General features: G+C 45.0%; 1 protein-coding gene across 1 annotated transcript; it reads left to right on the top strand.

The window, feature by feature from the left end:
• The first annotated feature begins 90 nt into the window (after positions 1 to 90).
• On the top strand, positions 91 to 25,392 carry RAB11A (RAB11A, member RAS oncogene family). The gene is made up of 5 exons (XM_030577744.1): positions 91 to 245; positions 11,539 to 11,734; positions 13,114 to 13,307; positions 16,124 to 16,204; positions 23,730 to 25,392. Exons 1-5 carry the CDS (start codon positions 206 to 208, stop codon positions 23,867 to 23,869), a joined length of 651 nt encoding a protein of 216 aa, XP_030433604.1. The 5' UTR covers positions 91 to 205; the 3' UTR covers positions 23,870 to 25,392.
• Positions 25,393 to 26,472: the final 1,080 nt, after the last annotated feature.

Below are 26,472 nucleotides of genomic sequence, written 5' to 3'. Positions count from 1 at the left end.
CCCCGCCCCACCGGTGGGCGGAGCCAGCGCGGTGACCCCGGAAGGGCTGCCCCCGGCCCGGCGCCCCAGGCGCGGTGATCCCGGAAGCAGTTCTCCGCTTGGAGGCGGGGCGCCGAGAACGGAAGTGCCGCCGCGGCCGTAAGGAGGGGGCCAGGGTTCGGCTCCTCAGTCCTGTGGCGGCTCCCGCTCTCTGGCTCCGCGCACCATGGGCACCCGCGACGACGAGTACGACTATCTCTTCAAAGGTAGGCGGGGAGGCCGCCAGCTCTGCCCCCACCCCGCCGGGCCCGCGGGGATCGCCTGCCCGGCCCTGCAGCCCTCAGCACCGTCCGCAGCAGGGACAGCTCAGCCCGGAGCATCTCCTGGCGAACGTCGCTTCTGGGCCTGCCTCTCCTCCCCCAGGCCTGGGTGGGTGTGCGGGGAGCAGCCCCCTCTTCTGGGCCAGTGCGAGAGGCTCCCTGGGATGCTCCAGGCTCTGGGCCAGGTCCTTGAATTGAAATATCCCTGCCCGCGTGAAATCTGACTCCCCTGTAATACCTTCGGACCTAGCCTTACCCCCAGCAAGCCTTGGCCCAGTCCACCTCTTGCTGATACTGGTGGGGGCGCCCCAGCCTTTGACTGAGGGGATGCCTTGAAGTGTATTCCGGAGGCTGCTTCATTATAAAAAACTAGTTTGTAAGCCACTTCCATCATCGCTGCAAAGCAATGTCAGGGTCTCTGATTTTTCCCTTTTGTGGGACCGAGGAAATGGTTTGCAGAGATGCTTATTCGTGGTTTGATAGGATAACACGTGATTTAACATTTACATTTCAGTTTCTAAGTATAGTCAGACTATAAGACTGAGACTTGCTAGCTGAAGCCCTCTGTTTTGGAGGCAGCTTTGTGTTGTCAGGATCTTATTGCCCAACGAAGGCTGAATGATGATCACCAAAGATAAAACTTCAGAAACCCTTTTAGATTTTCTGCACTTGTAGAGCGTGAGTTTTAAATATGGAGGTATGAGTATTGCTATACTAGCCTTGTAGGGGATGGCTGTAGCTTTGGACAAGCCTACTCTAAAAATGACTAAATTAAAACTGTCCAAAGATTTAATGTGAAACAGTCATCCTGGGCTGTGATCTTTGTGCAGTGCTAGGCTGCTCCTGAACTAGGAGAGCAGTCAATGTGCTGAATACAATAAGTAGCGGTTGTGCAGAGGGAGAGTAGAAGTCACTTCCTATTACAGTTTACAGGTTAAACAGTATTGTAAGGCAAACTATGCTTTTTCGGAGGTTGATGTTGGCATCATAAGCACAATTAGTTTCATGCAGTAGTAAGTATTGCATTACTTGCCTCATACTGTGCTGGATGGAGTTCTGCTCCAGTGGTTACTGTAACCATTATCTCATACCCACTGATCTCACTTCCTGTTTTGTCACTTCATAAAGCTCCCGGAAGATTAAGGCAAAAATTCTTTGTTTTCCAGGGTCTAGGCAGATTCTTCTCATTTTGGTTCAACTGAGTTTTGTTAAAGATGCATCAGAATGTAGCAAATGGTCTGGCATTTATCTTTCTGCCAAACGAAACAGCAATTGTTGGAAATGTTCACAAGACAGACATGCTGCAAAAGCACAGTGAAATGGTGACAGTATTTCCTGACTTTAAAGTGAACACTTAAATTGCCTATTTTGAAACTATTTCAGATGTAACCACATGCTGTAAAACTGTAGTGGAAATCTGCATGTATTGAACACTGGATTTAAAATATTAGTTTGTATCTTGTAATAGCAAAGGAGATCTGAAGTGTTACTGTCATAACAGTAAGGATGGACCTTGAAAGAAAGAGAGAATGCAAAGGTTTTCTCCCCCTATATTTAACTGCAATAACTTAAGTAACCTTTGCTGTATGTTCTTCCATTTGGAAAGCAGCTTTTTACCATACTTTTCCCTAAGTACAACCATCTGTCAAGGTAAATGTATATTACAACTAAACCCAGGTCAAGGAATCTGGTTACAACAGCAGTAGTTACCTGGCAAGGTTACAATCCATTTCCATTTTGCAATGTAGAAAAGCCATCTTGGTGGTCATTAATTTGAGCACATCCAGTGTTCTTGTCTTGGTTACTCTACACTGCATTATTAAACCACCATCCTAAAACATAAGCACTACAAAAACTGTATAAATTGGACATATTAAAGGATGTCTTTGTATGAAAAATTGCAAAATTAGTTTAAATCTATATAAACTGATTACTACTTTAATCCAAATGGTACATGTTTATCTCCAGAAGAAGGAAAAATGCAAGAAAACAAAGTGAGCATAAGGGAGGTCTTATGGATGAGGAGATTATGTTCAATCTTCAACCTACCTTAAAGTAACAAGGGTGATATTTTCTATTCCTGCTCTTCCCCCTCCCTCCCCAGCGGATTAAACACCCCTCCTCCCCTGTTTGTATAGGACCTACAATGTTTGTTAAGCAGAGTCCGAGACTCACAACCTTATCTCCAAATCTGTGTTGATAATGCTGGCATGTAGGGTGTGGGCCAACCTACACTACAAGTGACAACTAAGTCAGAGGAGCTGTTGCAGCTTAGCTGTCTTCCCACTCTGTTGTTCAAGACTTGAGCATGGTTCAGTGGGACTTACAATAAATTGGGTTGTGTCATTTCTGGCTGTCCCACTCCAATGTGTTGCCCTTCAGGTTCCTATCTTTGAACTGCCTGAAAGACAGCAATGGCCAGAATACTCGGAGGCTGCCCTGCAGAAAGATCTGTGATCTCCACAGTCACTTTTTTTACTCTTATTTTTTTGGGGGGGGGGGGGATTGACAGCCACTGCCCCCTTATGACCCTATTTAGGATTAGATGTGAATTTATCAATATAATTTTTATACCCATGTTGTAGAACCAGCCTGTTATCTAAGCAGCAGATCACTCCTTAGAGTAGAGTGTGCAAACTGTTGCCCACTGTGAGTTTATGTATTGGATGTGTTATACTAATCTTAAGATGACTTTGCTGCACATTGTCAATTACACGTTCTGTGAAACTTTTCCATGCTCATCCTGATCTTTCAGTTCTATAAAAATCTTTTGTAGGTACTATTCCAACCAAAATGATGGTTCTGTATTTATGGAAATAAATTATCCAACTGGCTGGATGTGTCATTGAGTTACAGCTCAGTGAGCCAGCAAACTCACTTCCCCATTCTGAATTTGGGCCTGACTGCACTGACAATCAGCTGACTGTTAGATATGCTTGACAGGCGTTATTGCATCTTGCTCATTTTTCTCCAACTTGATTACTAAATCAAAGAAGCTCTGCTAAAGCTGCACAAACCTGTTGGTCTGGGTTTCAGACCTTGCATTACTGTCTCATACTTGCTCTGTTTATGGAAAAACCTGTCGCCTGAAAGCCACTGCTATTTAGAATGCTAGTAAACCTTATTTGGGCCTCTCCCTCCATTACAAGTCAAGGCATTTTCTTGTGATGTAGCAAGTCTCATTGCTGCCTCTGATAAATGTAGAGAACAAGATTTGTATTTATTCATTTGTATTATAATATTACCTTGAGGCTCCAGCTGGGTTGTGTTATGCACTGCAAATACACAGAACAGTCTGTCCCTTACCCCAAAGTCCTCAGGTGTTAGTATAAGATGAGACAATTGGTTTTTAAACAGAGGGGGAGGGCACAAGATTAACAGTGAGAGGATAAACATAATGTGTTATCACTGCTTAACAACTGCCTAGCCATTGTAGAGAGGGCTTTGGGTTTTAAGGAGAGATTTGAAGGATAGTATAGTAACTTTTCAGACTCTTTTAGAGTTCCTCACATGTATAAGGGATATAAAGACCTAAAATATAGGAAAGGTTTGTTATTAGATATGGCTCTCTGTGGTGGGAACAAAAGCATAAATAATAAATTCAAGTGGTTTTCAGAAATGACCCTTCCATGCTTGTAAATGTCCTAAACTTTATGATGTTGCAGTTAGCTGTTGTATTCCACCCCAATCTTTGCAATTAGACAATGCACATTTGTAGTTATAGGTTCACCATTACTGTTTAAACTGGAGTCTAAGAATATAATTTCACTAGCTAGTTGAAACACTTGAGAAAATGGTTGCTTTTAAGTTTTAAGGCAAAGGTTAAACATGGGAACGCAGCTTTTGTCATGGGCTTTTCATCTTAATAGTTTGGTTTTCTTGCAGCCTAAAATGCTGAATTTATATACATGTTTTGGACTTGTACAGAACGCAATCTAGAGAATCTAATAACAAAAATCAAACTACAATTACTAAAGGAATTTCATTTTGCTGACCAAAATATAGGACTTGCTATGGCAGTAGCAATAATAAAACTACTAACATTTAGCTGAATTGTTGTTACTGTAAAGTGTTGTACAAGTGCTTAGTGTCATGCTAACACTAATTGCACTAGCTAAACATAAATCGCATAAGGGCTACCTTATAATAGGATGGCCAACTATTAGAAATTGGAATCTTTCATAAACTTTTTTGATCTGCTAGATGGTGGACATGCTAGCTTTGGTGGTGTCACATGTTTAAAGGACCATGGCAAGAGTTTTAAGCCTGGTTTGATTTCTTTAACTGCCACTCACAAGAAAGCAGTTTCCTAAACTGTAAATAGATTTAGGCAATCAAAAGTTCAGTTATTACAGTAGACTTCAAGTATAGTATTTTCCCTATTGCACAGTGGCTAATTCTAAATATCCCCAAAGATCTGTTCTCTTGGATGCTGTTTTCACAGAGATTCGGTCATACTGAGGATAAAAACAAAGCCATTTTTTTACCTTCATTCACAAGTAACAATCAGATAACAGCAACCTGGCAGGGGAGAGTGAACTCACAAAGGAGAAATAATGTTTTGCAATCAGACTAGATGACTAAAAATGAAGTGTCTCTATTGAAAACTGGAAAAACACTTGCCGAGGCGGCTTTTAAAAATACTGTATTCAGTTTGCTAGCTAGCAAAGAGTAATGAGCTGAACTGTTCAGTAAGAAAGTGGCTCTTGGGAAGCTGGATTATGGAAGCACTCTGGGCCTCATTCTGCAGCTGTGAAGGCTGTGGCTGGTACAGATGCCCAGGCTTAATGCTCTATAAGCCTGAGTCATCTTGCTGCTTTTTTTTTTAAATATACACCTTTTCTCCCATCTGCTCTCCCTACCTTGATACTTCTCAGATCCTGATTGCCATATGCAGATACAGACTGCTCCAAAGTATGGGACTGTCTTACATCCTGCTAATGCCCATGTCTACACTGGAAACTTCAAAGCACTGCCAAGGGAACGCTCCCGCTGCAGCACTTTGAAGTGCTAGAGAGCGCTCTCAGCGCTCCTGGTAATCCACCTCCAGCGTGGCTCCCAGTGCTCTGAGCCTGTCTACACTAGCGCTTTAAAGTGCTCAGACTTGCTGCACTCAGGGAGGTGATTTTTCACACCCCAGAGCCAGCAAGTGGGAGCACTATAAAATGTAAGTGTAGACAAGTCCTTAGGTCTTGAAACAAATGCCATAAAACCCATTGGAAACCCCAGAGTTGCGTACATAATTACTTTCCAGCCTCGATGGTTAGACCTTTGAATTACAGTAACTCCTCACTTAACATTGTAGTTATGTTCCTGAAAAATGGACTTTAAGTGAATCCAAATTTCCCCATAAGAATTAATGTAAATGGGGGGGTTAGGTTCCAGGAAATTTTTTTTTCACCAGACAAAAGACTGTTATATACACACACACTATAAGTTTTAAACAAACAGTTTAATCCTGGTACACAGTGGTGATGATTGTGAAGCTTGGTTGAGGTGGAGGAGTCAGAGGGTGGGATATTTCCCTTACTGCTAAATGATGAACTAGCAATTGGCTGAGCCCTCAAGGGTTCACTCTCTAAGGGTATGTCTACACTACCTGCAGGACAGTGATGGATGTATTGCATCTCATCTAGACATGATAGATTGATGCCCAAACATGCTCCTTGTCGACTCCAGAACTCCACCAGGGCGAGAGGCAGAAGTGGAGTCAATGGGGGAGCAGCGGCCGTCGATCCCATGCTGCAAGGACGCAAAGTTAAGTGATTCTAAGTCGATGTAAGATAGGTCAACTTCAGCTACGCTATTCAGCTGAAGTTGCGTATCTTAGGTTGATCTCCCCCCTAGTGTAGACCAGGCCTCACTCTACAAGGCAGCAGGAATGGAGGGAGGGGAGACATTGCAGACAGAGACACACACCCAATGTATGAGAAGGAGATATGCACGTTTCCCTCTTAAGTACACTGCCTTGTTATTTGGACCAGCTTGCTGAGACCACAGCTGCTGCAAGCTCCCTTCCTCCTGAGCCCTGGTGTGTCCCCCCCGCTCTATGGAAGATGAGGTAAGCAGGGTGCAGGAGCGGGGGGGAGCACCTTGACACTAGCCCTCCTTCTTCCTCCCTCCCCCCTCCAGCCCCCTGCACAGCAAACAGGAGTCTCGGGAGCAACTCGAAGGCAGAGGGCAGGAGCAGCACTTGGCAGGGGGGAGGGACAGGTGAACTGCAGGCAGCTGCTGCACAGGGAACTTAGGGAAGCAGGGAGCTGATAGCGGGGGCTGCCTGTCCACCCTGGTTCCAAGCCCCCACCAGCTAGCTGCAACGGGCTGCGCTTCCTGCAAGCAGTCGACAAAGCAGGCGGCTGCCAAATGAGGTTAGAAGAGAGCATTGCACAACTTTAAACAAGCATGTTCACTAATTGATCAGCAACATAACAACGTTAACCGGGATGACTTTAAGCGAGGAGTTACTGTATACTTTGATCATTGTTTTTCTCCCACACTTCAGTTTTGACCAGGATTTTAGTAGGTGTTGTAACTTTTGGAGCTAGTGCACAGTATGTTTCTAGCTGAAAGCATGGGATCAAGCTTCTGAATGATTTAAAACCTTCATTTTTAAGGATTCACAAGATTATTGGATGGTATCAAAATGCCAGAATTGAAGTGGGTATGTGTGGAAGGAAGAAGAGACTAAACTAAACTGTAAACTAAAGTGTTACCAAATTTAGTTTATTATGTGTGTTAGCTATGAACAGCTTCTTAATAGTTTTTAAAAGAATAATAATTTTGCCTTTGCTTTGCCTCTGTCAGGCTTAGAGCCAAGTCTTATCTGCTGATGTTGTGCAAAGTTTCCCTGCCATGTACAAGGGGAGCTACAATGGCCCAATTAAGTGGAGAAAATAGAGAGATGGGGGAAGAGTCTTTTTTTTTTTTTTTTTTTTTTGTTAATTGGATCACTGTAGCTTCTTTTGAAATTTGGCACAGTAAAAGTTTGCTGATGTCAGCAACAGCATGGGACTCAGGCTAGCTGAGAGAGAACCATGGCAAGTTGTGTGGAATGACTGAAGTTTTTCATGTTTAGTACTCAGGAAAATAGCAAAAATATTGGTGATGGTGGGAGTAGGGATAGCTAAACTAGCTGATAGCTATGCTGCAGGGTCATACTACGCAACTTGCTGGGGATAGGGAACTTGGGGAAAGCAGAAATTTACCTAAACGAGAGACCTCTTCAATCCCTAGCGTAACAACTGCAACTGGATGCTAGGAGTTTGGTTTATAGGAGATAGAATTGGTAAAAAGGGGTTTGAAGGGTTCCCTCTCCCAATAACTTCTATGGGTATGCAATTTCTGTCATTGTAAAGCTATTTAAAAACTTGGCCTAAACTTGCCAGAAGAGATTAATATATTCCAAAGCCAGAAGGGACCATTGTGATCATTTAGTCTGACCTCCTGTATAACAAAGGCCATAGAACTTCCCCAAAATAATTCCTAGAGCAGATCTAGGAAAAAAATCTAATCTTGATTTTAGAATGGTCAGTGATGGCGACGCCACTATGACTTTACTAAAGTGTTCCACTGGTTCCTTACTTTTACCATTTAAAAAATTTACACTTTATTTCCAGTCCAAATTTGTCTAGCTTCAATTTCCAGTCACTGGATCATGTCATACCTTTGTCTGATAGATTAACTAGGTGCTGTCCATGTAGGTACTTGTAGATTAATCAAGTCACTCCCTTAACCTTGTTAAACTAGATTGAAGTTTCTAGTGTGGATGTAGCCACAGAGCTCAAAGCACTGTCAAAAGCAGCGCTTGGAAGTGCTAATGTGGTCATGAGTGTACTGGGAGAGAGCTCTCCCAGCCTCCTGGTAATCCACCTCCATGAGGGGATTAGCTCCCGAGCTCGGACTAGCACTTTAAAGTGCTCAAACTTGCTGCACTCGGGGTGATTTTTCACACCCTGAGCCAGCAAGTTAGAGTGCTATAAAATGTAATTGTAGATATAAGCCCTCCCGCTCTCAACATGCCTTTTAGTTTCTGATCATTCTCCTGGCTCTTCTGACCCCTCTCCAATTCATAACATCCTTCTCAAATTGTGGGGACCAGAATTGGATGCACTATGCCAGCAGCAGTTGCACCAGTGCCAAATGCAGAGGTGAAAACCTTTCTACTGCTACTTGAGATTCCCATGCTTATGCAGCCAAAGATTGCATTAGCCCTGTTGGTTACTGAGTTTTGCCAACAAAAGGAAAACCCTATGATAAATTGTTAGGAGACACTGATACAATTAATACTCCTGAGGGAATTCTGTGCAAAAAAAATTTCTGCACACTATTTTCAAATTCTGCCAAGTTTATTTGTCAAACAAATGAGGCTCCACCGGCTGCACAAAGGTGGGAGATCAACCTGCATCCCCTCTCCCCCAGGACATGGACTCAACGGTGATGTTGCACCTGACCCAGACACAGTGCACTGGCTGGGCCTGCCTCAGAAACATCCTGGGGCCCTCTCCATCCCTGTCAAGCACACTGCATGTGGGCAGGCAGGCTCAGCCCAGCAGGATCTAGGTGTAGGGTGTGGAGTGAGAGGGTTTTGTGTGGGGCAGTCCGGGTGTGGGTGGCTCAGTGGGGATCTGGATGCACAGGGACTTGTTGGGAGGGGTCCGGGTGCAGGTGGTTAGGCCTCAGTGGGGGTAGAGGGGTCTGGGTGTTGGAGGAGTCCAGGTGCATAGGGGTGGGGCTTGTCAGGGTGGGGGTTTGAGTGTGGGGGCTCAATGGGGAGTGGTCTTGGTGCAGGGGTGGGGATCCAGATCCAGGGGGATCTGGGTGCAGAGGGATGGAGGTTGCTGGGGCTGGGTGGACAGCCCCCCGTATAGTGACTCCTCCCCCTGCAGCTAAGGAGCAATGGGGCAGGAAGTGGAGCTGGGGGGGTCTGACCAAGTCTGTAGTGGAAGTGTGTTCCTCCACCAGCCCAGCTGGGAATAGCCACTGAGCCCGGTGGCAGGGTAGGAGCCACCAGCCGGGACATCCCCAGCCCTGGGTAGGGCTCAGGAGAGCCAGGTGTGGGAGTTCTGGGTGCATGGGGTGAGGCTCGGCTGGGGGTCTGGATGCATGGAGGGTGGGAGTCTGACCTGGCACCAGTCAGGGCATCTGCAGCCTCCCACGGTGATTTACCTCTCAGCTGGCTGCTCTGGGCTCCCGCAGCCACATGCCCACGCTGCTGTGGAGGGGCATGTGACCACTCTTGTGGCTTCCCTTTGCTTCTGGGTCAGAAAGACATCTGCAAATTCTGCATGTGCAGGGTGAAGAAGAATTCCCCCAGGAGTAAGTTAAATAGACTTGTCTCTTGCACCTGGGTTGTTATATTCCTGCATCTCCTATGTTAGCAAAATCAGCTATGGGAGGACAACTGAAATGTGACAATATTGAGCTGTCATTCTTGAATAAAAGCCAGATTCTGTCTGTATCAGATGTGGACGTCACAAGCCTAATAAACTACTCGATTGCTAAACAAATGGTTAACTGAGACTGTGCTGCGTACAGCTTCTGCAGCATGGCTAGCTTCTTGCTGAGTCAGCTGGCAGAGGAAGCCAGAAAGATGTTTTCATGAAGGTCTTCCTCTAAGGCCATTCTTGATGCTAATGTATGTGTTGCTTTTTTTTGTGGCAAGGGGGGAGTTCAGAAGATGCGTCACTGGTGCGATGGCCTTTATAGTAAAGGAAAAATCCTCTTTCCAGGGTTGCTTTTTGAATTGTTTTAAATCAGGCACAGAAGACTCGGAAGCAGTGGACAGTAACTGGGAAGGCTGTCACGTTAAGCTGCAGCTGTGCTCTCTGCAGACTTAGAACTCAGCCTGGGCTTGGTTTAATACTTGAGCTGGGTTTAATTACACCATTCCACTCTTCTTATACCTTGAAAAAGAGTGAGAGTATTTCAGAAGGCATCCTCAATATACTTGTGCTGGAATACCTCCATTTTTAATGCTAAATCTGAGGTGCTATGAGCAAATATTGCAGACTTGAAAAACAAAAGCTGCCTAGCAAAAATCACCTGCCATGCAATTGTGCGCTCTCCTTTGCTGTTGCTGGCGCTGACTCGCTCCCAGCTGGAAGGTGATCTGCCTTCCTTCTCTAGGCCCTTATTTATCCTGTTTGTTTTCCCTGTTATCAGTGCAGTGTTTTATCACTGTCAGGGCATAGGACTATCCTGGTGGGCTGTTGTGAATCAAAGGAGTGGCATGGCTAGAGTTTGAAAGTGTCACCTCCACTCTGCTGTGAGCCCTTAGATTATACCCAAACCTACACCTTGAACCTCAATAGCACAGCCTGCTTCAAATAACCCTCACAAGATCATCACTTTCTCCAGTAATTGGAGTTTGGATCTTCTGCCAGTGTCCCTTCTTCTGCAAATGTATCCATAGCTGAATCCCCAAACCATAGCTGGGGTGAAGTTTGTGGTGTAGTCCTAAAGGGTCAGGTTCCTGGGTCTGGATGAGCTGGATTTAATCGGCAGGTGAAGTGATGGGGGCTCTAATATCTTTCTGCTCCACTCATTCTGGACCTGAGCAAAGGCTAAAACGGCTCAGGTATGATGGACTGCTCTAATCTTTACACTGGCTAAGGCAGCATTCTAAAGCAAATTCTACCAGCAGAGGACTGCTGAATGTGTTGGGTTGTGGCTTTACTTGCACCCTACCAGGCTCAAGGTGACAGCTGACTGACCATGTTGGTTTTTTGCATCCCAGGGATTCCCCTGGTGTTAGGAATCCCTGACTTCCCCTTGGGGAAGCTTGTGGTTCCCTGCCAAAAGACACAAAGGAGATCTAGTTGAGGGCCAAGATCTGGTCCACGGGACTCTTGTTTCAGAAACACAACTGGCAAGCTCCAGCTGACTTTACTCTAAGGATCGCCTTGATGTGAAATTCAAGTTGTTGGCCCTTATGAGGTGCTTAGATACGACTTATTACCCTAATAAGTAGCTAGATAACTATGGAGTATTTTACTACTCTGTGGGAGATTAAGATTTGAATTAAACAATTGTAAAAAGACCCTGTTCAAATGGTGCTGGATTTGGTATCTCCATTTGTTTGGAAGCATGGAGAATATTTGAGCAGTTACGTTTGCTGCCTTCTTTTGCCCACATCTCCTTGTGAAAAGTAAATGTTTCTGTGCATAAAGCAAATTATAAAAATTGCTCTGAGTATATTTGCGGTGATGTGCAATTCTGATGACACTTCTCTTGTCTTTAGTTGTACTTATTGGAGACTCTGGTGTGGGCAAAAGTAACCTCCTTTCTCGATTCACCCGTAATGAGTTTAACTTGGAAAGCAAAAGCACTATTGGAGTGGAGTTTGCGACAAGAAGCATTCAAGTTGATGGCAAGACAATAAAGGCGCAGATATGGGACACAGCAGGACAAGAACGATACCGAGCTATAACATCAGCGTAAGTGATAAGGACAGTGTATATTTTTACTAGAACTAGTGTTTGGTTTCAGTTTTCTCCTGAATCTGAGAGAAATTAGAACTCAGAATCCTTCGTGCCGTAATGAATGCTGGAAAACATCTCCCTGTAAAATGGTTAAACCTGAGACTGGCAAAAGCATGGTATTTTGTAGGCAAATTTACTGAATTCCAATATCATTGGCATCTGTGTGGTGTGATAATTTTTACTCCTGAAACCTATCTTCAATGTTACACATTTCTATTAAAAATTCTGAACTTGATTGATTTAACCCCGTTCAGATACACTCAGTGTATGGGGCTATTTTAATATTGGTGAGAGGAAATGGGATATTTGGGATCTTATCAGATGTCGCTAAGATATGAATGGAAGTCTGGAGTAGCAGTCTTGAACTAAACCAAACCCCAGGTTCTTTAGCTAGTCTCTGACCAAGTCATCTTACTTGTCTGCTTCTCTGTCCATCTGTAAGTGGCAATATTACTTCCTCACTGTGCAGGGCCAGATTAACTCTCCTGTGGGCCTGGGGTTATTCGATTTTTTTGGGGACCCCTGAAGGTTTGGTGTAGGGGAGAGGGCTCAGGGCTGGGGCAGGGGATTAGGGTGTGAGAGGGGATGCACGCTTTGGTCAGGAGGCGCATACCTTGAGTGGTGCCTGGGTGGTGCAGCAGGGCTAAGGCAGGATCCCTGCCTGCCCTGGCTCCATGCTGTTCTGCTCCCTGAGGTGGCAGCATGTCTGGCCCCTAGGCAGAGGGGCCAGGCCAATCTGCAAGGTGCAAGCTGCCTGTGCCCACAGGTGCTGCCCCTGCAGCTGGGGGCAGGGGCGGTGCACAGAGATTCCCTGAATGCCCCTCGCCCTAGGGGCTGCTGGGGCACATCAGCAAGCCAGTGCTCGCAGCTCTGGGCTTGCGGGGAGGACTCTGAGGCTCGGGGACTATGAGCCGGATGAAAAGAAGCAACAGGCTGCATCGGGCCTGCGGAGCCCCCTTTATCTGCAACCCTTAAAGCCCCTGCGTTAATCTGGCCCTGCCACTGTGTAAAGAGCTTGGAGACCCAGCTAACTACAAACTATTTAACACCTTTTTTTTTTGTACTTTGAGGTTTTATCGTAAAAGCAGAAACCCTAATAATGCTGTCGTGGACACCACTAGTTCCCATGCAGCAGCCTTAGCTAATTGGAATAACTGTCTGGCTTAAAGTGGAAAGTAAATGAGAACAAAATGAACTTGGGTGTGCTTAGTCTAAGACCGGATTGTCAAATAGCACAGTCAGTCAGATTTGATTCACCTTCTGTTAAGGCACAGAGGAAGACTGTTTGAGTCATGTTGTTCATTGCTGATTCAAGAATACATGTCTGCCTACAGGTACTACCGTGGGGCTGTTGGGGCTTTGTTGGTTTATGACATTGCCAAGCACCTTACCTATGAAAACGTGGAGCGATGGCTGAAAGAACTGAGAGATCACGCTGACAGTAACATTGTCATTATGCTGGTGGGTAATAAGAGTGATTTGCGTCATCTGCGCGCAGTCCCTACAGATGAGGCCAGAGCTTTTGCAGGTTAGTGGATTAAATATAGTTTGTTGATGGTAACCCCTCTCTGGGGATTCAAATTCTTTGCAGCCCAATATAGGCAGGCTTTTAAAGAACAAAGGAGCAAGTTGTTACTTGCCCTCTCAGCCCACTGTTAACACACTTCCCGATAGACATCAGAGCTCTTCTCTCAGCAAGCAGCCTAATGGCACCAATACTGATGCCATTCCTTGGATAGGCCAGAGGCATTTGTGATGTGACAATATCTCTTTAAACCGAGATACAGCATTTCATGTGTTCCTGAGCTTTAACGCTCTCAGGGATGCTAAGATCCTAAGTCTCTTGTGTAGTAGCACTGCCAATCCCTCCAACCTGCCTTTAGTTCATCGGTGGCATGTGAACCACTGGCTGGGTGAGGTTATCCCCCAGCCCCACCCCCCTTCCACATACCCCACAGGAGTCCAGTGGGTCTTCTCCCCTGCCACAGCTGCCAGCCTCCACCTCAGGCTAGCATCCCCAGCCCTGAAGTGCCAGGAGGGTGTGCGCTGCTGAGCAGGAAGCAGGCTGGGCAGAGAATGGGAAGGGCTACACTTGGTTGTTTGGGGGAGGCTGCCTATGATACCCGCTGCCCATGCTTTATTTAGCTTTTACAACTGCAGACACAGAAGTGAAGGCAGCAAATAGATGGACATGGACTGTTCAACTTGGTTTTGAGTACCCCCAGCAGGTACTAAACTCAACTGGTAAGGCCTTGTCATGAAACGAGAGCTTTGTCTCTCAGACTCATTGACTTTATGGCCAGAAGGGACCACTGTGATCATCTCAGCAATGTGCAATTAAATTCTAGGGTCACCTGCCTGGGTCAGTCATTGCCATCTTCATAAACGAGACATTTCAGGCCAAGTTTCTTTTGTAGTGGAATGTGGATTTGGGTTCCCTGCATTAATAATAGTTAGTCATTGATTTATGCAGGTCCTTGCACACAGCTTGCGGCCAAGTGAGGATGTTTGCATGCAAATAGGACGACACCAGAAATTGCATTTTTTTTTTTTGGACTCAAAATCCCTGAGGATCATTCCTCTTTGACACGGCGCAGCTTTTGAGATGCTTGCAAGGGGGTTCCTCCTTTCATGTAACACTTAACATCCAAACTTGAGGTTGAGAGAATGGAAGAAACCACAACATGGAAGTCAAACATAAAAGAACTAAACATGACTCCTTGCCTCTTCCCGCACTCTTGAGTGATCATTCATTGCCTGAGGTGACTCACCTAAGTGCTCTGGTGACACTGAAGTGAAGTTCCATAATATCTTGGGGGGAAGAGAGGAGTAAAACTTGGTTACCAAGCTCTCCTTTACATGACACTGGAACACCCCAATCTTACCGCTTCAGAAGCGGCACTGCCGCGTTCAAGAAGTTACATTATAGTGCTGCTGTGGCAGGGCGGAGGTATGGGACTAGTTGAGGAATAATCCTAGAAGCCCCCCTTGCTCCCCCAGGGTGTGGAAGTACTATAAAGCAGTGTGTCTCAACCTTTCCAGACTACTGTAGGCCTTTCAAGAGTCTGATTTGTCATGTAAACCCAAGTTTCACCTCACTTAAACTTCCAAAATCAGGCATAAAAATACAAGTGTGTCTCAGTTCACTATTATTGAAAAGTGCTGACTCATTTTTACCATATAATTATAAAAAAACTGGAATATAAATATTGTACTTTTTCAGTGTATAGTATACAGAGCAATATGAACAAATCAGTTTCTGAAATGTTAGTTTGCACAGACTTCGCAAGTGCTTTTTATGTAGCCTGTTATAAAGCTAGGCAAATATCTAGATGAGCTGATGTACCTCTTGGAAGACATCCGAGTACCCCCAGTGGTACACATACCCCTGGTTGAGAACCACTGCTCTAAAGTCTCACTAGCACATGCTGGGGTGATAAGCCTCTGGGGTAGATTGGTGCCTAAAACATGCAGCATGTGAGAGTGTTGTTACTGGCAGTGGGCATTCATGGCAGGTGGCCATCCTAGTGTCCCCTCATGGCATGGGGAGGCCCTGCAGGCATGGTTCCCTCAGCTACCTCTCCTCTGGAGTTCAGAAATAAACCACCCTCATCCAGAGTCTTTAAACAATATTCCCTACTTTTAGGGTCTAATTTATTTAGTTTTAATAAAGAGAGCTTCCCTTTAGGTGCAGGGGTCCCCAGCCTCCTCCTTGGTACAGGAGCCTGCAGCCCAACAAGGGGGCCTATGCTCATTAATTCAGGATAGCTGTGGTCTCTAACCAGTTCTTCCCCAGCTGGCCCTTCTTACCTGAGTGCTTTTCTCCCTGGTTTGAAGAGCTTCCTAGGTAGTGACTTTCTCCTGGTGGTGTGTCACTGCTTTCAGAGAAGAGGCAAAATATATACAGCCCTCTTTCCCAGAGCTAGTCCTGGTTGGTTGGAAGAGCAGGGAGCCTTGCCCCACCCTCTTGACAAGGCTCCTGGCCCATGTCCCTTAAAGGAACAGCAGCACACGTTTTCCACAAAGTATTTGCCCCATAGCTGCCTCTGCCATTTTCTTAATCCCTTGAGTACCTCAGAATTCCCCAGATCTCTCTGCAAGGCCATGCTACAGAACAAGGCATGGCTGACCCCCTAGGCTCTACTGTCCTTAAGGGGGCAGACTACCCCCATTATAGCACTGTTCTCCTTGCCCCCTTTAGAAGAGAGAACATTTGTTTTCATAACTACACTTTTATATCCGTACACAAGGTTTTCAACACAGACTGCAATAAATCCAGTGCTTGATGAGAATCACTTGTGTGATGCCTGCATTGTAATTTACGATCTCTTTCTGCCCACACAGAAAAGAATGGCTTGTCATTTATTGAGACATCTGCTTTAGACTCTACGAATGTGGAAGCTGCTTTCCAGACTATTCTGACAGGTGAGCCTCGTAATGCTTTGTGCGGTCTGTCTGTGTGCTGCTGAGGGGAGGAACTGCAGATTGCATGCAACTTTGCCATTTAAACATGCAATTTTCCCTAGATGTAGAGACCACAGGCCAGATTTTCTAGTCTGCTGGTTACAACATTAGCCTAGGACTCGGGAGACCTGGGTTCAATTTGCTGCTCTGTCACAGACTTCCTGTGTGATCTTGGGCAAGTCACTTAACCCCTCTGTGCCACAACTCCCCTCCTGTAAACAACAGAGAGAGCCGCACTACCCTACCTCACATGAGGGTTGTGAGGGTAAACACCTTAAAGATTGTGAGGCACTCAGATATTATGGTGCTGGGGCCAGGCAGGTACGTTAGATGACCTCTGCTCTGCACAAGCAGTACGTAGTGGCTGGAAACTGGCTACATCTGGAATTTCCAGCAGGCATAGCTAGCTTGAACTCCACCTCGTGCCGTCCATGACATTGTAGGGCAAGAGGAGCCGTGGCTGCCTGCAGCATGTCGAGTTCCGACAGTTCCCTAGCTGATTGCTCCGTATGGGCTATAGCCAGCCAGTGCACATTAGAAGAGCCCAGAGGGCCCTCTAAACTGCTAGAATCTACACAAGACCAGGACTGGAGTAGAACCAACTGCAGCATCGGAGAGCTCCAACCAGCTCCTCTGTGGTGCCCCTGCAACTGTACTCAGCAGTGAGTCTAGCCCAAGGGTTCTCAAATAGGGTCTGGACCCCCCAGGGGGTCGTAAGCTATCAGTCTCCACGCCAAACCCTGTTTGCCTCTAGCATTTATAATGGTGTTAAATTATATAAACAAATGGTTTTTAATTTATGAAGGGGGGTTGCACTCAGAGGCTTGCTGTGTGAAAGGGGTCACCAGTACAAAACTTTGAGAACCACTGATCTAGCCCATATACCTTTGCATCTATCCTGTGCCTGGCTTGCTGCCCTGGTCTGGTAGGAGTGCAGTCCTACTTCTAAAATATACCTGTCTCTGTACTGTTCAGCACCCACCCAACCTCCATTCCTGTGCTAGCAGGCACTAGTCTATGTTTGAATGTATTCTTATCTGGAAGATGCCCATGATAGGCCAGAGAATTTAATACTTTGTGTCTTTAAAATGCACTGAAGATTCAGGGCCAGACTGTCAGCAGCTATATTAGAATGTGAAAATGTAAGAGGAGATAACTTGCATGCAATCATTCAGTATTCATGAATTACGTTGGAGAGCACTTTGAGGCAGGACAATTACTTATTGCAATTGATCTTGTCTGAGCTTACATCTGTTGTATGAACAATGAAGCCGTCCTTGCTGACTCCTAGGTAGTTGGCATGCTTTGCCAAGAACAGACAGGTATTTGTTAAACAAGGGAAGTACCCAAAGTGTCAGGATTTTCTGAGAATGCTGCATGTTTGAGACAGATTCTCTTCTTCATGAATTTGTTTAATAGAACACTTAATTATTACTGCAATTGAAATTGCATTTTTAATGTTTCTTGGAGGCTCTTGAAAGGCTTTTTTTAAACCCCAAATCCCTCATAAGTGTACCCATTTTACAGACAGGTGATTGGAGGCCTAAGGAGGTTAATTGACTTGCTCAGGTCCATGTAGAGCTGGGGGCGGAGCTGGGATTAGCATGCAGGAGTCCTGATTCCCAGTTTCTGCTCTAATCACTGTTTGTGGCTCCTTTGTTAAAAAACATCAGATCAGTCAGTGGTGATTGCTATGAATACTAAAATTAAGGCTGAAGAGTAAACTCCATAAAACTGGACAACACAAGAAGCATTGTCAACCTGCATATCTCTCTGCTGAGTATCTACTGATGCTATTTCTGGGTGTGGGGCAGGGGAGTGGTTGATGTGTAATAAGTAGATAGCATTAGACAGGTGCTAGCAAGCTTGTTGGAATTCCTGTCTTCTCCATCCATTTCCTTTTCAGGCAGTCTGCAAGGTTCAGCCTGAGGCATGCCCATTTTGCACAAGGGGTTTGGGAGAAGCAGTCTCTAACTGCCCTCCAGGTCCCAGCAACCACATATCTTTGCCATCTCCACATTTCAGAATGTGATCAGAATGTATGTCAGTGTGCGCTGTGTGTATTTATGGATGTGTTTTACACTTCAAACCGAATAGCTTCTCTTCAGCGATGCTGCCTGCCCCATCTTGACTGGTAGGGGTAAAGACCCTTGGCACAGGTGTTAGTATTTAGCTTATTAGTTCAGCTCTGGCAGTGCAAAGGAAACAGAAATCTGGAAATCCGGCAGATAGAATGCTGCGTACATTGGTTTCTTCCAAAGCTGTCAAATTCTGTATAACTCAAACTCATCATCAGATTGCCCCGAGTTTATTGCTGCACTGTACTATTCCATAAAGGCATTTACTGAGGCAAAAAGTCTGTTGTTTGCACCAGGCTGCTGTCTTAGCTACTACACACAGCTGGGTGACAATCAGACTAATATATTGCTAATGCCATGGAGAAGCCATTTACCTCTTGGGCAATAGCTAGATGAATGAAGGTTGTTTTCAAAGCAGCCTATACTAGCTTGTTTTATCAGCATCTTTTATGCCAAAGTTGTTTAGGATTATTGTTAGTGGACATTCTATTGCCGTGCTTAATTTTCCTTTATGAGGTGCATTGTGTAATCGGAGAATAAGTGAATCAAATCCTGTCCTCAAGGGCTTCTGGAAGGTGTGATTGCTGCTCAACAAATGTAGATGTTCCCTGCATGTTGTGGTGACAGTATTTTAGGTACAGAATTGTCGGGCATGCAGATGGTGGTCCTGTTCAGGGGGAGTTGGATCATGTTTGAGGAAACACGTCTACTGATTAGAGAGCATGTGGCTTGTTCTAGCTGAGCTCCTGTGTCAGGGAGATAAAATAAAGTAAATATATTAGCAGCAGGTTTCCTCCATCCACACTTCAACTGGTGTGTGAAGGATGAATGTTCTCCCAGTAAACTTCTTGATAACGCTTGTCATAGCTGGCTCTTTCCAGCCAAAACCTACTAATGATTACGAGGGGTTACTCCAAGTGTGTGAAATTCAAATTGGTTGGTGCTACCCAGCCCCCGCTTGCTCTGCACAATTTACTCTTGGCCAAGAGTTATGTCCCTGACACCTCTACAAATAGGGTGTTTGAGGGTGAAGCATTTCTTATTCTTCTACAAAGCAAATCAGATGGGAGCCATAATAAACCTAAAACCTGACAGGCTAATAACCAATGTGACACACACACAAGTGGAGACTCAATGTTCTGTCATGTCCCCAGCGTTAGCAGTGCTGGAACCGCACTGTAAACAGGCTGCGGCTGCTGTTTTCCACATCTAGTTGCTTATGCAACCCTGCACGGAGCTGGTCTGACATGGTGTTTCAAAGTACCGACAGCCAGCCTGTAGTAGGGCTCCCAGCCCTGCTAACTGCACTTCAGCTGAACTGGTGTTACTTATAGCGGGAGCCATTTCTCTGGAATGTGTCGGACCAGCAAGGCCGACTTCAGGGTTCTCCAGCACCTGATAAGAACAGTGTCATTCACAGCCTTTCATTTTTGTTAAAAGCAGCTTTAAATGTTAGGGTTCATGGGTATGGGAAGGATGATTCCCCTGGTGTTATGGCAGCTTACACATGTGCACGTACTGCACTCCGACTGCAGGAGGAGGAGGGAAGGCCCTTTCTTAGCCTAGTTGCTCATGATGGGGGGGTAGCTGGAGTAGAATCTCATACCCAGTGAGCGCCCAGCTTGGGGCAGGGTTCAGCTGCTCAGGAGTACAAGTTCTGGACTGTTAGCAAATTGGGCAGTGTCTGTCCTTCTGCAGCCAAAGCAGATGATCCAGATGGCCTTGTTAACAAGGCAACATTTAGACCTCGAGGGCCTGATTCCCATGGCACTGCTGTACACTGCTCTGGCAATGCACGGGGGCCTTACAGCGAGTATTTGTTACAACTACAGCCACTGTAAAATCCTCTGCACGGCCACAGCAATGGACAGTGGCCTTAGTGTAAATGGAAGTCTGCTCTCAAGTGTGTGACATGCTGTCTGCCCCCGAATCAGGCTCTGTCTTGCAGCTATGTCCTTCCTCTGGGGCTGCCTTCTCACCTAGCGATTTGTAATGTTACTTCTCTGGGGGATTCCCACCAATGACAAACAATCTGGGGATTTTCCTGTTGCAGAGCTTGGTCTGCCTAAGAATGAAGGCAACATAGCAGTGGCCTAAGCAGGCCCTGTGCAAGGTTCCCCCTAGATCAGTGTTTCCCAAACTTGGGATGCCCCAGTTTGTTTACCTGCTGGCAGGTAAACAAACCAGCCAGGCCCACCAGGGGCTTTCCCTAAAGAAGCAGGGTCCCACGTTTGGGAAACACTGCTCTAGAGCAATGTCACTTGCCCAGCCCTGTTGCAGTGCAAGGCCTCTTCTGAGCAGAGATTGCCAATTACAGTGACCCGTGCTACTTAATAGGGACTTGGATTTTGTTGTTACTGAATGGAGTGTAAAGTATTAATCTCTCTCCTCCCGCATATCTTCACTAGCATGGAATCCTTAGGGACTGCCTAGTTGTATAGCATAGGCCTGCATACGTTGATAATCCTCATGCAGGCCTCAGAGCCTCTGCTGCTGATGCCACAGGATAATGCTGTGTGGCAGGCAGGTGGTAGATATCACATGTCAGACCAGCGTAAATTTCAGCATCCAAAGGAGGAATCGGCAGTGCAGTAGTCTGTGAAATGCCATCCAATTCTTGGGTGATAGTGGTGAGAGAGCTTGAACCTGTAGGATATGGGGACATGAAAACAGAAGTTTCTCTTTTGTAAGTTGCAAATCTTTGCTCACAGCTGTGGAACAGGATGGGTGTGATGTCTAATGTTACAGGACTGTTAGTGATAATGCAGTGGAGTGTGTGCTCGGGAATGGTCCTTCATGGAAAATACTGTTTTCAAGCTTGGTGTCTGCAGAGGTTATCCACTGCTGAAGTGCTGCTGGTGAGTTATAACTATAAAGGCAGCAGCAGTCACTTATTCTTAAATAGTAATAGGTCAGATTCTGCCCTTGGACATGCAGAGAGAGCTGTGTGATGGTAAACCTTGGCCTGAAGATCTTGGTGCCTGAGGCGCTCCGATTCCATCCCACCCGACCCAGCAGTACTTCAGGGTGAAATGCCCTGATGTATGATGAGTTGCATGTGTTTTCTAAAGAAGAATTTTCAAGTGTTCCATGGGAGGTGATACGGTCTGTGGGTTTCTGGCTTGTAGAACAGACTTTGTAAGGTGCATAAACTCAGCGCGTGGGCCCTTAGAATTGCTGTTTCTGCAATCCTGTGGACTTAAGTGCTGGAGACCTGTTGGAAGAATGTGTGTGTTTCATTGATGTTCACCCCATTTACAACCTGAATTTGCTCCTATGCACAAGAGACCATTAAAGTTATTTCAGGCTGCTTTGGAAAGACATGACAGAAAACTTTAGTAATTCTGAAACCAGAAACCCTGTTCCTTTCAGTGTGGCAACTGCTGGGTTTGCTTATATCAACAGTTCACGGGTGTAGCCAGCTGTGTCAAACTGAGATGATCCTAACAGGTTCTTCCTCTTGTATTTAATGAGATGTGGGATGTGTCAGTTCTGAATCCCCAACTTGCTGCTCTTCTCTGAACGAATGTGCCACTGGCAGATAATGATATTTTCTTTGTATTCTCAACAAGCCTTGTGCACTGGGCTCATGTGATTTTGTCCAGTTGCCCTGCTAGTCAGTATTCAGATGGCTATATGCACTTGTGCTGTCTGTCCTGCAGGAGAACTTCAGGTCTGACATGCCTGTTTGGTCCCTTGGTGACTGCATTTGCTGGGATTTAACTTTGTTCACAATTTGTTCAAAACGCTGCCCTTTCCCTGCACCTTTATTCCAGTCCCATTTGCTGGAAGACCTCTTTCTAGCACACTTCCTATTAGCTACAGCAGCAGACACAGAGCTGTGTGTATTCAGCCCTTAGCAGCAAATGTTAGACTTATCTGCACGTTTGCTCAATTTGCTTGTGTTGAAATGTCCGGTTGTTCAATTCTAAGCAGTTTATTGCTCATATTCTGAACAAATGCTACTCTCTAGTGGAAGAAATATTTCTTGGTTTGGGGTTAAATAAGGTGCCAGTCAGGCAATTGTTGTTGTACTGATAACTGACTGGGACACTCCAAGAGAACTCGGATCACAGCTTTCTGTGCAGCGAGGGATATTTGCTGAGCTATGCTTTGTTCTCATTCTGCCCCAGAAGAAAGAGTAAAGTGTAAGTGTCTCGTGCTCCAGCCCTCTGAACTTATATGGAACTCTTGGTGCACTGCATAGTGTGGAGCAAGAAATTGCTGGGTGGAGGAGTTCATTTATTTTCACCCCCTCCCCAGAAGAACAGTTCCCCTGGCTGTAGCAGAGGGCAAGGCAGTACCAACTGGCATACTTCAATCTAGTTTGAAATCAGGGTAGCTTTGGACTGAGCTCAAACTTTTCCACTTACCTAAGAAAAGCTTGGAAGGGGACTGCAGTTTTGAATAAGAAGAGAGTCTCTCATTTCCTCCTCCATTTTGAGGCAAGTAGCCGCTGCCTGCCCACGGTCATGCTGTCCTTTCTTTCTCTTTGAGCATTTGAGATGCACTCACTACGGCTGCAAAAATGCTTAATGCCTGGGCTCTGCTTTGCACTCACTAACTCCAGGACATTTTGAGGTGAGGCTTCAGATCAAAGTATGTGCTGCACCTCTGAGGCACTAGGAATGAAACAAGAATTTGAGCTGAGCTTTCCATTTCAAGATTCATTTTCTTTCAGTTTGGAGTCCAAATTTTGGCTGTAGATTTAAAGTCCGATCTTTGCTGCTCAGACATGGAGTACTTTTGTTTAGATCCATGACACACAACCTGGGGAAAGTTACAGAAACAAGGCCTGTCACATACTCTGGACAACTCTACATAATTTTTTACAATCTAAGACTGCTTCTCCCAACAGCAAATACATCAGACATAAGACAGGCCTGAAGGTCTTTTGGAGCAGAGGAGCAACTGCCTCTCTGAGCCCTCTCCAAAAGGTGGGAATGTAGCAGCCAACCAGCTCCATTCAGCCATGCTAGCATCTCCAGAGTATCCACAGCTTTACGATCATCAGGAGCAAAAGCCATATACAGCTCTTAAAAACTAGCAGGGGCATTTTAGTCTCCCATAGCCTAATTCTCTTGCTAGCATGTTCTGGCTGCAAAATAGCTCTCTTCAAGGGAAGTAACAATAAAAGCAAAGGTGTAGGGAACGATAAGTAGACTTGTAGAAAGCAAATGAGCCTTGGTCACAGGATAGTGGAAGTGTGGTGGTACAAGTGAACTGATTTGTGAAGATATCTACATGATGTAACCTACACAGCTGTGCGTCTCATTTTGTTACGAGGTATTGACAGACTTTGCTGGTTTATATATAAAGTCCAGAAGATGCTAAACTTGAGTAACTAATTGGTGTTGCTGTGATTGAAAATATGTGCATAGTAACTGGTTCCTGTTCTCATTTTGCAGAGATCTATCGTATTGTTTCTCAAAAGCAAATGTCAGACAGACGTGAAAATGATATGTCTCCAAGCAACAATGTGGTTCCCATCCATGTCCCACCAACCACTGAAAACAAACCAAAGATGCAGTGCTGTCAGAATATATAATTGTTTCTTCTTTCCTAAAAGGCTGTGTATATTCCCCAGGTCCAAGATTTAAATATATTTGTAATTCTTGTGGTTACTTCTTTGTGTTCAATTACTTCTTCTTATTATTCCTTCTGATCTTTTTCATGTCTTACCACTTTGATTTTAGTGTTAAAATTATTATTGCTTCCAAATGGCTGCAGCATTTTCACAATTCTGACTTGCCAGTCTTGGTTTAATAAATTGTTTGAAATTCTAATTGATTACTTTCCAACATGATGACCACCAGTTGGGTTACTGAATGTCATTTTGTAATACAGCTCAGAAATGTTAATTCTGACCTTCCCAAAACATTAGTGTCAATGTTAGTGAATATTTCTGGGCTATTTAAATGAGATCATCTTTCCCCACTCCAGCTGTTTGTCTTGCATCCAAAAATTGCTCTTAAATGCAATTTTACAGTAAAGCTAAATGTTTGTTACATCTTGAGGTGGTCAAGGTATGTGGGTTTTTATTACTAAATACTATGGCAAAAATAATTCTTGTTTTGCAGCTAAGCTGCAGACTTCACTATGTGCAATGGTGCTCTTGAGTTCTAATTACTGTGCAAATGAGGTCATCATGGGAGGAAGTGCTGCTGGGAGGCTGAAATGGGAGATACAGGTAGGAGCTCATTCAAGGTGCATCTTCTGAAATAAGACAAAGCAACATGAGCTAAGTAACGAATTCACTTTTCTCTCTAATATTGGAATTGCAGCACTTTGTGTTGCCCGGGAATTGGACTCCATGGTAGAGGCAGTGTCAGAGGATGAGCAAGTTCTTCCTTTCCACAATGAGTAGAAAACTTGAGAGAGATTGTATCATGTACCCAGAGTTTGTTTATATTAGCAAATGCTTAATGCTGGGGTCACCAACTTCTGTGATGTCTAAAGAATTTATGAAGGACTCCAGGGCACCACTCATTCGTTAGTATCATCTGGAATAGCTTTCTTACTGAAAGGGTGTGCAGCTAATAGACTGATTTCAGTACAAGTCAGACAGCAGTTGACGTAGACTGAGGGATAAGGTTGTGAACTGTGCCTTCTGTCACTACACTTTTGAAAGTACTACATAATACTCTCATCTCCAAACTGTCCACTAAATGGTTTGAGTTATTGGCACTTAAACTCCTATAGTATTTAAAAAGCTATAAAAAACGATTGGAGCGGGGTGGGTGGGAGGAGAGACATTCCTCAGACACTGATATAATCAACCTGGAACATCTGTATGTGGGCATGCACAAATTGCTGCATTTATTAGCCAATCTTTCTGTCTTGCGGTGCTCATGATGTGTAAGGCACACGGAAGGCATTGCTGTAGTCAGTCTTTTTTTTTTTTTTTTTTAAATCCATTTCTCCTGTTGGTGTATCAGTTCTGAAGAAGCTATTGGATCTGTTTGTAAATTACTTTGTATTTTATGCACGTTCTGTAACTTGATTCTTTTTTTTAAATATTGATTTAAAATAGTCATTCATGATAATAAAGAATTACAGGGGACTACTCCATATATTGTCGGGGTACTTTTTTGGGAACTGGAATTTGTCTTGGCAAAATGATGGGTTGCCTTTCAGGGTACATGTTATGTATGCAACTAAGGCTGTGCATTGTAATGGAAGAATGTCCAAGGGTACAATTGGAGTACACCTAAAGCAACGGACAAGGAAGGGACAATGCTGCTCAATTTTTCTTGCCTACGGATGTGGAAGTGTTTTGAATCCAGGCCCACAGTCCTCTGTTTCAGTGACATACACATTCACCATAGGTTGGCAGCTCCAAGACATTTTTGTGCCCTCAGCTGCACTCCATGCCTTGTCCAGTGGTTCCATCATTTTCACTTGTAAACAGCTTCTGCAAGCTCTCTTTCAAATAATGATCATGTAGTCAAGAAAATTAGCAATAGCATTGGAGATCAAATGCAACACTCTGCCAACTCTTTCTTCAATTCTTTCAGTTTCTTCCTGCCAAAGTTAATCTTGGAGCAGGAGAACTGGATAAGGTGTTGACTCTGCCAGTTTTAGGGACGGTGACTGGTGTTCTAAGTGGCCTCATGCCTGATCAGTACAGATGAGACTTCCAAGGAAAACAGTGTGGCAGGCAGTACTAGTGGTGATCCAACAGGTGGCACTCATCCTTCTGAGTCAGCACTGAGCCAGTGACTGACAGAGCCTCTGTGTGTTTTCTCATCAGAAACCCTGCCAATGGTTCTCTCTCAGTATTTTTTACAAGATTTGGTTCACTACATGGACAATGACATTTTCAAATGGCTGTAGTGCAAACTGCAAACACTGGAAGCCTTTTCACTCTCCCCTCCAACTTTTGTTGTTGTGACTGTCCAGCTCAACAATTCACCTCACGAAATAGATGGCCATGCTAATGCTTAATGTCAGGTTGATATAAGGTATGTTAAGCAACATAGAAGGCTTTTGTAAAACATATCCTTGCTGATGCCAGAAAAAAATGAAGCCCATCAAAGTGCAGAAATTCTCATGAAGCCTGCCCAGCTCATCTCCACACTTGGCCCCTCTTAGCATGGAGGGAGACTCCAAAATTGCCTCATGAGCTTGCTGCATTATTGGTGCAGAAAA

The sequence above is a fragment of the Gopherus evgoodei genome, chromosome 10, assembly GCF_007399415.2.
Source record: "Gopherus evgoodei ecotype Sinaloan lineage chromosome 10, rGopEvg1_v1.p, whole genome shotgun sequence".
Taxonomy (NCBI): Eukaryota; Metazoa; Chordata; order Testudines; family Testudinidae; genus Gopherus; species Gopherus evgoodei.
This window is presented reverse-complemented; position numbering and strand designations above follow the sequence as displayed.